At 42.7% G+C, this 16517-nt stretch overlaps 1 protein-coding gene across 1 annotated transcript; it reads left to right on the top strand.

The window, feature by feature from the left end:
* The first annotated feature begins 8134 nt into the window (after positions 1-8134).
* On the top strand, positions 8135-13314 carry etaa1a (ETAA1 activator of ATR kinase a). Its single transcript, XM_042102595.1, has 6 exons — positions 8135-8461; positions 8684-8815; positions 8923-9014; positions 9114-9223; positions 9988-12056; positions 12562-13314. Exons 1-6 carry the CDS (start codon positions 8296-8298, stop codon positions 12696-12698), a joined length of 2706 nt encoding a protein of 901 aa, XP_041958529.1. The 5' UTR covers positions 8135-8295; the 3' UTR covers positions 12699-13314.
* The last annotated feature ends 3203 nt before the right edge of the window (positions 13315-16517 follow it).

The raw sequence follows: 16517 nt of genomic DNA, 5'->3' as shown, positions 1-16517 counted from the left end.
TGTGTGTTCATGTATGAATCTGTTAAAGTGTGTTCAAGCAGATGTTTGTGTGTGATTTTCATACAACTGAAAACTTTGTACGCCTGCCTCACGTTTGAGAATAAACCGTTTTAACCTTACAATGGTCTCTTCTGCATCTAAGCGCTGAAATCACTGACTTGCAGCCATTTAATTTGTAACATTGTGTGCCATTTGCTACAACACCCCACCCAACAATCTCACCACCTGTTGGAGTTGCTTGCCCAACAGGCCATGTGGATGTTATTCTAATCTAACCCATGGACTAGTCTTTGTCTGTTAATGGAAGGAGAATCTCTCTCTCTCTCTCTCTCTCTCTCTCTCTCTGTGTGTGTGTGTGTGTGTAACAAGGATGTGGGGGGGTAGGTTAAGCCTCCATGGACTAGTCTTTAAGCGCTTTCAGATATATTTGTTAATGGAAGGAGAATCTCTCTCTCTCTCTCTCTCTCTCTCTCTCTGTGTGTGTGTGTGTGTAACAAGGATGTGGGGGGTAGGTTAAGCCTCCAGGTTGTAGTAAACACATAGTGTAACCATACCAGTCTGTTGGGTTGTGGTTACTGTATAAAATGCTCTACTGAATTTATAAAGCTTAAATATGCAATGGCATGCATTTTATTTACAAAATAAGGAAATTCTGGATTTACTTGACTTCAGTGTTCATTAAGACATTCGTTAAATATAAATGAACCATACATGTAGTTAAATAGCCAAAGACAATGGCAGAAACATGTCGTCAATAAACACTCCTCTGAGATAAAACTCGGACTATGCGCTTAATCACGCTGTCTGATAGATGCCAAGAAAAGCAGGCAAGACCAGTGAAAAGTACAACAAGTGAGACTGTAGCCTACAGTACAAAAATGCCATTATCTAAGGCACATGCAACCCAACTTTTCACGCATCACTTAACAACACTTGCCGTGAGCGTGGTATTGATGGGGAAATAATGAACTCGCAAACATATGGTAAACGGTGTTTTATGTAGTGTTTATGTTGGCTTAACGTACTGTTTATGTGCGCCCGCAGTCAGTAAGCCTGCCAAAAGGTGTCACAGCAGCTGAGACGCACGCTCTTCACACTCGTGGCTGCGACTTCAGTTCAAATACCATGACCACAGCGCCACCTGCAGGGCAACTAAGAGAGATCTCAGAGGATTTTTTGCTGTCTTCTCTTTAATTCACAGAAATAAATCAGATCTTAGTTGGACCTTTGCAACCCTTAGGAGAAAAAAAAGGGTTGAAGTTAAATTTTTAGGAAGGCTATTCTGTAGGGGTTAAAACTGATCAGTGCACTCACTGTCACAATCACTGATATAAACTTCATCACTTTAAAAACATAGCAACATTTCGATCAGCCTGGATCTTCGTCAGGGTGATCGAAACGTTGCTATATTTTTAAAGTAATAAAGTTTATATTTTTGGAGCAATTGCAGTGTGCAGACCACACACTTCTTCCACTGTCTGACATTGTTGTCTGGCACCAGCGGAAAACATTTCTTTGGATGTGCACACCCACTCTCCAAAACGTCAATGCACAAGAGACAACATAAGAACATGGACATTCTGGAATGGTCCTTTGCATTTTCATTATGGGGTGTCATAGGAAAATACTAACAGCTGTTTTTATTGGTAAAGGTAGGCTTCACAAATAATTGAACACAGGGGTTCCAATAATGGTGGCCCATTTTGGTGATTTTGTAAAATAAATATATTTATTTCTCTACAATGATTGCTTCTCTTGAATTTTTCCTCTTTCATTGTGAGCCTAAGATAAATCAAAAGGTGAATTTTCTCATACCTCTTTTTACTCAACTTTACCAGGGGGTGCCGATAACTGTGGAGGATGTTGTATGAAACACTGCCTGGTCAAGAATTCGTATTCCTCGTGGCCTACTGGTTAGCACTTCGGACCTGTAACCGGAGGGTTGCCGGTTCGAACCCCGACCAGTAGACACGGCTGAAGTGCCCTTGAGCAAGGCACCTAACCCCTCACTGCTCCCCGAGCGCCGCTGTTGATGCAGGCAGTTCACTGCGCCGGGATTAGTGTGTGCTTCACCTGTGTGTTTCACTAATTCACGGATTGGGATAAATGCAGAGACCAAATTTCCCTCACGGGATCAAAAGAGTATATATACTTATACTTAGACCATTCCCTCTCCTGTTAATGATTTGAGTTTGTTTGCCCTGTCACGTCTGAGTTTAGGCCATTAGTCCACTGTGGTGCTGCGCTACGATATCGGCTGACCACTAATCAATAGAGAACAGGCTAATCGAGTGTGAAGGTGGTGTCAAGGTCGGTCATCAGGTGTCACAGGCCACAGTATCAGGCTGAGAGAAGGTGATCACATGAACATGTCTGCCAGGTATCGCTCCACAAAGGGCCCTCATTTCCTGCTCTCTCTCTCTTTCTCTCTCTCCAAAACACATGAGCCAAGTGGCGGAAGTCTTCTTCATGTCTGTGTGCGTGTGTGTGTGTGTGTGTGTGTGTGTGTGTTCTGACCACTAATCAATAGAAACAAATCAACAGGCTAATCGAGTGTGAAGGTGGTGTCAAGGTCGGTCATCAGGTGTCACGGGCCACAGTATCAGGCTGAGAGAAGGTGATCACAGGAGTGTGTATGTCACAGAGTCCAAGGGAACCTGCCAACCACCACCACCAGAAGAAAAAAACCCAGACTAAGATATAATATAATAAACTATAATATAAAATAATGTAAAAACTAATAATAAATAGCTGCAATAATAATTGTAATAACTATTGAATCCTTTTCAAAAAAGTGTTAATTGATATATTTTTTATCGACAATCAAACACTCTAAACACTCAGATGGCAGTAGCAGTCTGTGGAGACACCTGTTAGAACAGTTCCACAGTTCTCCAGGTGAAATTAGAGAACATGTCTGAGCACAGCGAAGCCTGGCAGGGGTGTTGCCGCTTGTTCTGACCACAAAAGAAGGACCGCAGGAAGAGGAGGCTGAGTGCTACATTTGGACCCCGAGGGCACTGTTGACTTTTTGCTTTTATCAAAATGGATAAACAACGCTATTGTCGATAATATTGGGTGCTACAAAGTCATGGGTCTCTGTTTCAAGTGGGTGTTCTGGCATATAAATCAAGCTATTTCAAGAGCCAACGTGAACATCACAGTAATTCCTTTCTACCTTATTTAATGTATTTATCTATCAGTGTGTGGCCTATATCGTTGATGATATCACAGTAAAAAGGACATCACATCATATAACAGGCCATCACAATTGGACAGGCTATTCAATCCGTGTTAAATTTGTGCTCACAAGTTTTCTTCATAGTGCTCTATTTTGAGAAGTGCACTATGTTCTAATACTAGTGCTCTATGTTGAGAAGTGCACTATGTTCTAATTCTAGTGCTCTATGTTGAGAAGTGCACTATGTTCTATTACTAGTGCTCTATGTTGAGAAGTGCATTTTCTAATACTAGTGCTATATGTTGAGAAGTGCATATGTTCTACTAGTGCTCTATGTTGAGAAGTGCTTATGTTCTACTAGTGCTCTATGTTGAGAAGTGCACTATGTTCCAATACTAGTGCTCTATGTTGAGAAGTGCACTATGTTCTACTACTAGTGCTCTATGTTGAGAAGTGCACTATGTTCTAATATTAGTGCTCTATGTTGAGAAGTGCACTCTGCTCTGATTAGTGCACTATTGATAAGTGTGCTTTGCTCTGATTAGTGCACTATTGATAAGTGTGCTTTGCTCTGATTAGTGCACTATTGATAAGTGTGCTTTGCTCTTATTCTGCCTCAATTCTGCCAGATGTTCATGAGTGTATCCTTATAAAATAGGGTTTACACAGGCTTTTTTTTTATTAGTCTGAATCAATTCCTGTTTAATGAAAATGAAGTTGCACAACTCCATATCAGGCCACATAAAAATAGCATGTAATTGCCTAACATCAGCTGAATAGGCCTGAAACTAATTTGTCCATTTTTGTCCATTTAACATCTTAACAAACAGGCAATAGGGAAACTGGACTAAAAATTGAGGAATACTAAAAACAGTCCCATTCCCAAATATCAGCTGTCCTTTGTGCTCTCAAGACGGAGTGGGCAAAGTCAAAGTCCTTTTAGGCAAGTCCCACTCGGTGGCCATATAGCAACGCTTTTTGGGCACTCATTGGGCATTCTACTCAGCAGAAATGCGCGTGCGCAAGGCTTCACGACACCAATCTTGCTCCAGCGGCGAGTTCACAAGACATGATTGGCAAGATATCTTCACAACACACCATATGATTGGCTCAATGTAGCCTATTCACATCACACCACATGATTGGCTCAATGTATTCACATGTCGACGTTTTGCTGAGGAAGAGGTGGGGTGGAATATGTGTAGACAACGGCCATATTGGCGTTACAAACTAGCCCCATGAATTTCTATTGAGAATTTTTTGAGTGCTGTGCCTCCTCATTAGAAAGTCTCTGGCAAAGTGAACTGTCCGAGCGGCTGTTTTCTTTAGCACAACAGGGCATTCCATTCATGGGCACCCACTCTATCATTTATTGGACCAATACCAGTAGAGAGGTGTTCCCAAATAATGCCTTTATTCTCGTGAAGGAGCCATATAAAGTTATGGATAACTCTATGGATCTATGGATCTTGAAATTACTAATGCACAGTGAAGCCACCTCATCACATGGAAGCTACCCTTGGGAATTTAACTTGAAGATATATGACTACTTGGAAGAAGTCGTTCACACTTTGTCAATAAAATTATCAATTTGATAATTTGCTAAATATGAAAAAATAATTTGTGGATCTGCCGTCATTTGGATCCACTCGGGTTCCTCACCCCTCCACAAAGTTTTAAAAATGCAGGCCTGGGCTTCTTGTGTAGCCAGTTAAACTATTTGTTGATTTTTAGAATACCAGAATGCTGTTGCAAAAGTTATTCAGGCCTAATGCATAGTCGTAGGCTAATTTAACGAATTGCAATATAAAGGTACAATAATCTATTAGCATAATGTGAGATAATTGCGCAGCCTCTGTTAACCCTTACAAGCCCGACCATTCTAATTTCGTTAAAATTTTAACGATGACCAATCATCTAATATCTCAGCTGTCCAATGACTGATTTTATTTCTGAAATCTTCCCCGTAATGCTGACAACATAAGCTTCAATTTGATATGATTGGTTAAGGGGTTTATGGCGCGAAATGTTTTGGATACTTGAAGATGAGTCGTGAAAAAAACTTTTCACTTCAGTCGTACATTTTAACATGGACCGCTAGATGCCACCTGCACTTCGTTGGAGTTTACCTCGACTGGAAACCACACAGCTGGATAAACTGAGGTAATATATATTTTACATCGTTCCTAGTTATGGTTAATCTTAATTTGTAGTCATAAAATCATGTTATTTGATAGTAATATGCTTTCTCATCAGCGTCAACATTATGGCATAGCGGGGGCTAAGTGCATCGTCATGTAACTTTAGCTAGCTGCATTACTCTGAACTGCTTGCAGTATTCTCGTTTGCTTTTTATATCAGTTATTTTCATTTGACAATTTCATTTAAAAACCTGTTAGTATATAACCTGTAAGTAAGTTTGTTTTCTAGTACCAATTTGCTTGTTAGGTAAGCATTATATTGGCAAGTCAGTATAGCATACCAAAGCTGAATAAATCAATGGGCGCCGCGTTTCTAAGTTGCGTTCTCTTACATGAAATAAGTTGAGCGATATTTTTACTCCTCTCAATATGTAGTTGTAGAAAACAAGATGTGAAATCACGGATTCTGTCAGAAATGTAGTGCTAATTAACTTATTGCCTCTCATCGGGTTGTTACCTCGCTAGGCAGTTTGTAGTGAACTGTTTTACCTTGCTTCTAAATGTCAAACATCAGACGTGCTTGTCTCAACATTTTCTAAGATGGCATGACTTGATATTCTACTCTTCTCAATATGTAGTTTTATAGAAAACATGATGTGAAATCACATATTATGTCAGAAATGTCATTATTGCATTTAAGCAGTTAGTTACTAGGTGAAATGTAATCTGTCTTTATCTTAATGCCAGCCAGGCAATCAGATTTAGGGTAGCTAAACCCATGTGTAATAAAATGACTTTTCATACTTCTAAATATTTTTGAGTTACTCAAAATGCTTCAATAGTTTAGGCTACCTCTTCTTGTGTATGTATGTGCACACATGCACACATCTGTAGTTTTGTGATTTTTATTTTTTTAATTAATAAATGTATTACATTTGTATGATTTTACTGTTGTTTCAGATGGAGGATGACAAGACCTACACAGACCTCCTTGCAGGCCTGAAGAGGTGGCTGACTGCTGATGAGCTTGCGCTCACAATGTTGAAGACCATGTGAGGATGGAGGAAGAAGGTATAGATTTAGGTGGCGTGCGTAGGGTGGTGTAGACTGCCACTAAAACACTGTGAAATAGACTTGTTATGTTGATTTTTATGTTGTCCCAGGCATATGTGGTTTTACCAACCGGAACGGGTGAGAGGTTGTGCTTAGTAGGCCGTTGTATGCAAACACACAGTGCAGGGGCATGGGACGAAGAGACCCCAGAAGAGTTTCACAGTTTTCTGGGATTGATCATTGACATGGGACTTCACTTCCCTCCCTAATATCCATTGCTACTGGGGAACCAAGTCTCTGAAGGGATCAGGGAGCGTTGACCAAATGAGAAATACATATTGTGTACACTTTTTCTCCATTGACATTGCTGTTTCAGTAGTTTCTTATTATTTCAAGTTTGGCAATGCAGAATCTGGTGTTGAACCTAAGTTTGGTAGCTACAGCCAGAAAGATTTTGGCGAAAATCTATCACAACAGCTGGCAGGCATTTCCGTCAAAATTTCAGCCTCGCCTTCAGCTGCTCCAACTACTACTCTGTCATCTTTTCATCAAGTACATATTCCTGTACAGCAGGAGCCAAAGAAAAATTGTTGGCTTTGTTATAAAAACAATACATAATAACACTAAAGTAGCTTGTATGGCCTGGAGTTTAGCGGTAGGTGACTGCTTTTTTGGTAAACAAAATTGCTGTCAGATTTGGCATTCTACAGAAGGGGATGCGTTTCGTTATGAGTCATAGGTCCTCTGTGTTTAACCTTCAGGTTCCCCACCCCACCTTTCCCTATCCTCCTCTGTGTGTGTGTGTGTGAGTTTGTGTTTGTGTTTATATGTGTGTATGTGTTTATTCTCAACAGGCTTGTTCTATGTAATCCACTTTCAAATGTTTAGACACATTGATTTTTGAGTGATGTTGAAGTTGATTGTATTCCTAGCTTTTCATAAATAATACATTTTATAGATGTATATCATTTTCATATTACACTAATTTATATAAGGAAGTTGTATCTGATGAATCAAATGTATTCTATGTCTCTTCAGAATTGATCTTCAATAAATATACAGTATACTTACTTGCTGTATTACTGGTAAGGTACATGTTTTTCTTTTATATATCATTATTGTTGACTGTAGCATTTGCTTATATACAAATAAATGGTTTATTCTTATGGACCAAATACATCTAAACCATTGTGTCTGACTTCATTATTAGTTTTTATGCATACTTTTATGTTTTTGGTGAGAAAGAGAATGCGAATTCTGTCAACATTCTAAATCCCGTTTCCTGCATTTTTATACACTTATCACTTAATTTATCATAACTTTTGAAAGGTTAATGGTATTCCAATTCAGTCTTTTTTGTTAAATAGCCCACAACTTGCTGATCATGTCATACACTCTATATTTTTCTCTATCTCGTATAGAAATATGATGAAAATTCATTTTTATGCGAATGAAATTCAATTTTAACGAATTTCGGTATACATTTGGAGAGGATTTTCAAAGACTGTTCATTACTATATCAACATTACCATATGTATTTTACATCATTTGATAGAACTGACCCTTCTGATTACAATGGTATGTATATCCCATTGATGGTATGTATCATACTCAAGAAATAAGGTTTTTTGTGTAAGGAGGTCATCCAGCACCAAAAATGGAATGTTCGGCACGGGCACGAAAGGGTTAAATTAACAGCGGTGCGCATTTCGCTACATTACAAATGCGTCTCAGTTGCGCAATTTTGATGCTGCGAAAGATGAGTTGTCAAAAGACCTCGCAATGACCTATGGGAAATTCTTGGCGGAATTCTTGAATCTTGCCAAATAATGATTGCGGAATGTTATGTCGTTGCGACTGATTTTAAGTTCAGAATACCGCAGTTAGTTCTGCATAATGTGTGACTAACTGCAGGTAAATATGCCCTACCGTAGGACATGTACCGACAAAACCAGGGAGGAAGGAGTTGAAAGCGATTTACACAAACTTGAACTGCGCAAATCGAAAATAAACAGACTGAAGCGAAGCCCAAAACCACCATCACAGCCACCACGCACGGTGGACACCTCAGATATTACACAACCAGGTAATACTATTCAATAGAGTAAATGCAATTTAGTGTATGAGTTAATTACGTTAGCCACGACAGCAACTACGATTGCTTGTTTGCTGTTGGGTAACGTTATATACGTTGTGTAGGGATGGTGGGCTAACGTTAAGCTAGCTACATACATAGCTATCGAGTTAATTGTCAGCCTATCAAAACATCATAATTTAAGTAACACTGCGTCCTTTGTGATCAAAACAGAGTTCAAGACACCTACCCGCCCTGTAAGAAGCAAATTTGGCCGTTTGATCAGTAAGGAATCACCTTGCAATGACTCCGAAAATCAACACGATATCATCTGGGATCAGAGTTCACCGTCCCCCATCCGGAAAGGTAAGTTTGACAATAACACCGTAACATGGAGATATTGATTTGAAATTATATTTTACCCCCTCTGACAGATGTTTACTTAATTTGTCTGCAAATGAATAACAATCTAGATGGAGGAATGTATAAGGGGAGAGGACGGAGAAAAGACGCTTACGTCGGAAAAACAGACGTAACTGATCTTGTCAGTCGGATAGCTCCTAAGGTAGTAGGCTACACATACTGTATATTCACAATGCTCTCGCAGTATACATTTCCGTGGTATAGATATCCTTAACTGTCTTAACTGTGGTCTTTGTTCCAGAACTCGAGACCAGTGGATTCAGCAGAGTCTGAGCTCCAGTGGATTGGAGTCAATGGCATCCCTTGCACTCCCGAGCTGTCTCAACCAAGGACAAAGACAAAAGCCATCAAGTGAGTGTTCTGGTTATTTTACTCTTCAAAAGGGGAAATCATTGAATTGATTTCGAAAGGTAATCAAAAGGGAAGCATGCCCGTCTACTTTCATCACTGATTGTCCTGGGATATATGATGACTCTTAGAGCACACTGGAGTTTGACAGGGACATGGTTCTCAAAAGGCATTGTTGTACCACAGCCATCATTATTATAAATGAAAATGGAGCAGATGTAAGCTCCAAACAGCATCATTACCATGGCCATGGCCATTTTGCATCAGTATTACAACACATGAAGCACACCTGGATAGATGAAACGGAGTGCAACATAAATGTTTTTGCTCACACTGAGTGGACAGCTAGGAACAATCTGATGGATGACAAAAAAGTGCACTGGAGAAGAATTATAGGCTGTGCATGTCTGTTGTATTCTGCTATGGACCCTTTCAAGAGAGTTCCATTATCAGCATCATAGTTGGCCCCACAAGACTTCCGTTTTAACATTCCATATGTTATCTTAATGCAGAGGAAGTAGATTGGGGCCCAAATAGAACGTTCAAGCATTGTTTTTGTTTACCTTTTTGAAAGGGTCTATATATTGTATTTTATTCTGCCTTTAATTCAATAGGACAGTGAAGGGGGTGACAGGAAGCACGTGGGAGAGAGAGATGAGATGGGGTCAGACAGGGAAATGACACACGGACTGGCCTCCTATGAACCTTTAATTTGGCCAGCTCAAACCTGCGTTAGTTTCATCATGTCTCAACGTTCTGTCCCACAGGAAGGACACCCATGACCATCTGAAGGAACTGGCCAAGCAGTTTGACTTCCAGCTGATCGGACGTGAGAGGCCTGCCCAGAACCAGAGTCCCACTAAGCCCGCAGACCTGGACGTCGAAGACCTCGATCTTTTTGCCGACGAAAACCAGGCTCCTTCCGACCCCTCACCGTTCGGGGCCGTCAGGGTCCTGTCTATCGATCAGGACATGGAGGAGGAGGAGGACGACGACGACGCGCTGTTTAACGAGCTTTTTGACGGGCCCACGGTGAGCATCGAGAACGGCCTCAGCCAGCCTCTGTCCGGCGTCTCTCAACACGTGAAGCCCGCCGCCGTGTCCACCTCGCAGTGCCCCAGAAACACCCCGGCCGCAGGAAACTCGGACGTGAGGATACGCAGCCACGCGCCGATGGTCTCCACCGACGCGACGCAGGTCTCTACTACTGGCCGCGTGGATGTTGGATTTGACGACGACTGGGAGGACGACGGTCTGCTTGACGACTCCATGGTGATGGATATGACCCAGCACCCGGAACGCTTTGCTCCGCCCAAACACTGTTCCACACAAAAGCCCGTCGCGGCGCAGCAGAGGGTTCTGACTGGCGCCACGGGCCCCACAAATGTTCCGAACCAGAACCGTCAGTATGGAGGCAGCAGTAGCAGTAGAGGTTCTAGTTTATCTCAAGTTCCGACCGCGATGCACAAAAGTGGGCAGACACTTACACCACCGGGAGTGGACGCCAGTCGCCAAGTCAGAACGTCGTCTGTTGCCGCAGGGTTGCCTAGCAACAACAGGAACGGCTTACGAAGCACTGGGCCTGTTGCGTCTCTGCCACGCGCTCCCTCGGACCTCCCAAACAAAACCAACAGCAAAACAGCGTCTGCAGCACCTGCAGCCGTGACCCGGCCCCTCGTGAAGACCAAGGCTGACGCCAGTGGAGCTCAGCTATGCCCAGCACAACAGAGACCTACACCAGCCACTGGTGCTCAGTCAAAGCCATTACAAGGACCCACATGGGCGAAGCAACAGGTGACTGCTGCAGCCACAGTTGAGGAGAAACCCACAGGTGGCGTGCTCGACGGTGAGGCAGATATCCCGGACGACGACCTCGATATTTTCTTTGCCTCGGATGCTGGGTGGGACGACGACGTGGACGACGATGATTTGCTCTGCGAAGCGTGCGATGACGTGGAGTGTGCCATTCCAGCGGTGGAACAACAAGCGTTCGCCGACGGTCAGATGCTGAATCGGACACAAAGTCAGGCCACCCCTCCATCTGGGATCACAGTGGGATGCACAGGGCTTAAAGCTCCCTATCAGAGTAGACCGCCCACTACTTTTGCCCAGCCTATTCCACCGAGCAAAACCGTGTATAGTACATTGGGAAATAAGGCATCAGGTAAGAGTGTGCCTTCGATGAACCAAAGTACTGCGGCTGTAGTCGGTGGGAGTTCCAGTGCTCAGTACCAAACGAACGTCATGAGGCCACCCAGTGCTTCTGCTGGCGCAGGAGCCACTTCCTTTGGAGGCTCCTCCCACCACACCACCACAGCCAATCACATGGGAGGTGTAAGTTCTAATACTCAGAGTGGCCAATCCACATTCGGTAGTGTTGGCCAAAGGAACTCTATGATGAGACCACCAGGTACTACCACCAGTGTGAAACCTCAAAGGCTCACGTACAGTAAAGAGACCACTTCATTTGGAGGCTCCTCCCACCACACCACCACAGCCAATCACATGGGAAGTGTAATTTCTAATACTCAGAGTGGCCAATCCACATTCGGTAGTGTTGGCCAAAGGAACTCTATGATGAGACCACCAGGTACTACCACCAGTGTGGAACCTCAAAGGCTCACGTACAGTAAAGAGACCACTTCCTTTGAAGGCTCCTCCCACCACACCACTACAGCCAATCAGCTGGGAGGTAAAGGAGGAGCCATGGCGGGCTCCAACCAATCGGCTGTGAGAATGGGTGGCGGCAGTAGCAGCAGTAGTAACCAGTATACTTTCAAGAGGCTGCCAAAAAATAGCAGCACCAGCGCCAGCTGTTTCACAGGGACCACACAAGGTACGGTTGGACCAAAGAAAAGAATATAACTTGTTTCTCTCTCTCTCTCTCTCTCTCTTTCTCTCACACTCTCTCTCACAATTTTGTTGATGGTTTCCTAGAAAAGGTGAACCTTGTGAACCTGATTCTGTTACCTGTTAATATATTTTAAAAATATATATTTAAGTTGCTTAGCTTTGCACACTTTACTCACAATCCGATCCAAGATCTCTTAAAAATCAGGATGTTTTTCAGATGTTAAACCAAAGTGTCTCTTGGGCTGATTGACTGTGTGTGTGTGTGTGGTGTGCGTGTGTGTGGTATGTGTGTGTGTGGTGTGTGTGTGTGGTGTGTATGTGTGGTGTGCGTGTGTGTGGTATGTGTGGTGTATGTGTGTGTGGTGTGTGTGTGTGGTATGTGTGTGTGGTGTGTGCGTGTGTGTTCGTGCGTGTGTGGCGTGTATGTGTGTGGTGTGTATGTGTGTGTACGTGTGTGTGTGTGGTGTATGTGTCTCCTTTCTCCACAGCTCCCGTCTCCTACCCCGCTAACCCGCGGTGTTCCGAGGCCGAGATCGAGCGCAAGAAGCAGGAGGCGCTCGAGAGGAGACGGCTCCGAATGCTCGCCACGCAGAACAAAAAGCAGAACCTCAGAGCCCCGTGCTAAGGTCTGGATCCGGTTCTAAAAAACAGATCAGGTTCTAAAAAAAGTTTCTCTCAACAATTTGATAGGATACGTGAGGTTAAGTTGCTTTACATTGGCCTTACATTATATTGTATTGGAATCTTGAATGAGATTAGCGAACATTGCACTAAATTACATCGCTGGCTTGATCAGATTTCATAGTCTTTAAAGGCATGCTCTCCCACAAGAAAGGTTGAAATTGATTGGTTAGAAGTTTATGATATATTATTATTAATACCTATTATGGACGGGGTAACATTTATGAAGTTATGAAAGTTTATATGTTTTTTAAAACCTTAGGCAGGAATGCGACATTTTAGATGTTCATAATTCTGTCATTTCACATTTCTTGATTTACATCGTTTGTTACATTGAGGAGATCTACTGTCTTTGTCTTTCATGAGAAACCTGTTTATTGGATGGCTGTCGTGGTCTGTCTTCATTATTTATGTCTGTTATGTTCTCTATCAATGTTTTTTTTTGCCTGACTATAAATAAGTGAGTTGGCCTCTTTCAAAATAGTTTATTTATTGAATGGGAATATTATAATGGGGATTTTAAAAAATGTTTTGTGTTTGAATAAATGCCATGAACCATACCACCTGGGCTTTTAAAGTTTTTGTTGAGCGTTTTCACATTTTGTTGAGCGTTTTCTTGTCAGTTGCCTCGTCAGTCTGGTGGATTTGCAAATGAGATGCAAGACTGACATCTAGTGTACCAGGTACGACTTCTCCAGAATTTTCTGTAAGAAACTTGGCAAAAGTTAAAAAAATTAAGCTTGAAGCGAATAAAAGATGACCGGGTTCCCATGGGTCATGGAATTTCTGGAATATCATGGAATTTTTATCAAGTCTATTCCAGACATTGTGGCAAAGTCAGGGAATATCAGGGAATTTTGTTGTAGCAGTTTTAACATTTACTTACCAAAAATACATCAGGCCTTATACAGGTACCATGTCCAAAGTGCATTATTCACATAAGGAGAAGAGATACCTTGTACCAGATTGAGTTTCTAGCTAAATTCCCCCTGCAGTCACTGGCCAGGTGAAGAAAGTAATAAAATAGCCTACAGTTGAAATCTGACATCATAGTTATGCACACACACACACACACATAGAGATAGAGGGATAAATACAAAATAGTACAAATGAAAATGTGTGCATAAAAATAAATGTGAGTACCGGTATAAAAATATGCAGGCAATTATAGTATGAAATCAATTTTGGGTACCTGAGACTCTGAGTACTCAAAATCCTTTTTTTTTTCATATCACAAGAGATAATATGATAATATGAAAGATAATATGAATGGACAAATTTCAAAAGTTGAAGGAAAAGTATTATGGATAATATGTGCTATGTTAGAAATCGTAATGCAAAATGATTAAAACTTAACATTTTATATTTATTGATATGATTTTCTGTCCAGGATGTTTGTGTAGTCATCTGATGGACTTCAAGACGTTCTTGGTTGTCTTGTTTGTGGTCAGCATGCAGTAGAGGAACTAAGAAATGATCATTGCTTTCAAGTAGGCCATAGATATCTCAACTGTTATGAGCTAATGTGTCTAAAATTAGCCACTGGCATGTTGTATTTCAGTCTATGGCACATTATTTGAATATGTGGTATCTATGGTAACTCCTGGGTTTTTGAACTCCAATAACACAGATGTTTGAAAAAAAAAAAACATTAGTGTCAAATGGTCACTGTTCTCTCAGTATATCTCATATAATGAGATATGAATTAAAAGTACTCCCCCAAAGTACTCACATTAAGCACCCAGAAAAGCTCTGTGTGTGTGTATGTATGCGTGTATGTTTGTGCTGGGATGTGTGGCTGCCATTACACCGTCTACTTCCGTCACTAGCCCTACACACACACACACCCCTCCGTCACTAACCCTACACCCCACCACCCGTCGTTGTCATGCCACTGACACCTGTCTGATTTGGGCAGATAACTGCCTGCCCCAGCGTGTCGCACCTGAGCGCACCTGAAAGGCGAGTCCTCCGCCTCCGCCACACTGCTGTGTAACCGTAGCCAGCACCTGCATAGCTGTGAACCAGTGGCCATGAGCTGCTATTTCACTGTGCCTTCCTCTTCAACCGGCTAACCAAGCACCGAGACAAAAAAAAAAACACGCTCCTTATCACGTCTGCAAAGATATTCGCTCATGTCACGGTCTGAATGTGTGGGCTGACGGGTGGTATGTGACCATAACAACAGTAGATGGACAACACAATATGCGTAGAAACCCCACAGGCTACAACTGTCTCCTCATTTGATAACGTGGTATGTGACAACACAACATTGTTCGAACAGGGGTCTCGTGGCCTGAAGATGACACCTTGTGTGCAAACGGAATGTGTGGACATGGTTTTGTGTTACGCCCTGCACACACTCATTCACACACACACAGCCTACATGTGACTCGGAAATCGTGCCAGAGTCTGTTGATAACTATCAAGGCCGACCCTACTTGGTCACCTGAGAGTTTGGCTGAACTTTGGATGACCCCTTGTCTTGCCTGTTCTCGGTGACCCCACTCCCACCCCGCCGAAAACCTTAAACTTGACTTTGCTTCTTCGCCCCAGACATCAACCACCCACCATCAACCACCTCCCAATTACAGGGGACACCGATACGACGCGACCCAGACCGGGCAACGCGCCAAGCGCCGGCCCCATTCAGACCCAAAGACCGCTGCCCTCTGGGGACCAGAGGTCGAGAATGAGATTGTGCTCTTGATATCTTTGTAATGTAACATCCTGGGGGATATTGATAGCTGGTAGGCTACAATTCGTTCTCTCTTCTTTCTGTCATGTTAACCCGATGATGGCTGATAGGGGCTTCGTGTTATCCGCGCTACGTGTGGGACAGACCCCCCCCACACACACACCTGTCCACCTGCCCTATACCTGTCTGTCAGTGAGTTGTGAAGAAGGCGATCTACTAACAGCCGGCGAAACACCTGAGTCTTGTCGTTACAGTCAGGCTAAATTCGTCTGTTCTGGTGTTTAAATGTTACAGGGATGTGAAGAAGAAGGCGATCTGCTAACAGCCGGCGAAACACCTGAGTCTTGTCGTTACAGTCAGGCTAAATTCGTCTGTCCTGGTGTTAATGTTACAGGGATGTGAAGAAGAAGGCGATCTGCTAACAGCCGGCGAAACACCTGAGTCTTGTCGTTACAGTCAGGTCTGTCGTCTTTCCTGGTGTTTATGTTACAGGGATGTGAAGCCAACACCAGTCCTAAAATGATGTGGTTGTGTAGACCGGGTGGCTGACTGCTAACACATTTTAGGCCACTGCCATTTTCTCTTTGTGAATGTCAAAATATTTTACTGTGACCTAATCCCCTTTTGTGTAGAACACAGTAGGCTTAGCCATACAGTTTCAGCCTATGCAAAAGAGTTTTCTGTAAAACCATGGTTTATTAACAGAAGAACCTCTCTGAGCCAAGTTGAAGAACCATTCTCTAAAGAACCGAACCATTTCTCGGCGTAGATTTAGTAGATCTGTGATGAAAATGATTTATGTCCTCTCATTCTGGTAAAGATGTGCACTATGTAGGTGATGGTTTTCTCATGAGCATCAGGGCTGTGTTTAGTCTTTGGGTTTTCCCTTCAGCATCTGGTTTGGCTTGAGTTCTGGAAGCCCTTTTTAGAACAGCTGGGCTTTGTTAGCAACATTCTTATTCTGGAACCGGTCAGTTCCCTCCACTGGCCGATTTCATTGTGCCCCATAGAGCGTAGAATGGACTGAACCTGCAACAGCCCAACTCCAGGGACATTTCACCTAAG

The sequence above is a fragment of the Alosa sapidissima genome, chromosome 9 (genome assembly GCF_018492685.1).
Source record: "Alosa sapidissima isolate fAloSap1 chromosome 9, fAloSap1.pri, whole genome shotgun sequence".
Classification (NCBI taxonomy): domain Eukaryota; kingdom Metazoa; phylum Chordata; class Actinopteri; order Clupeiformes; family Clupeidae; genus Alosa; species Alosa sapidissima.
Note: the sequence above shows the minus strand (reverse complement) of the source record. Positions and strands in the feature narration are given on the sequence as shown.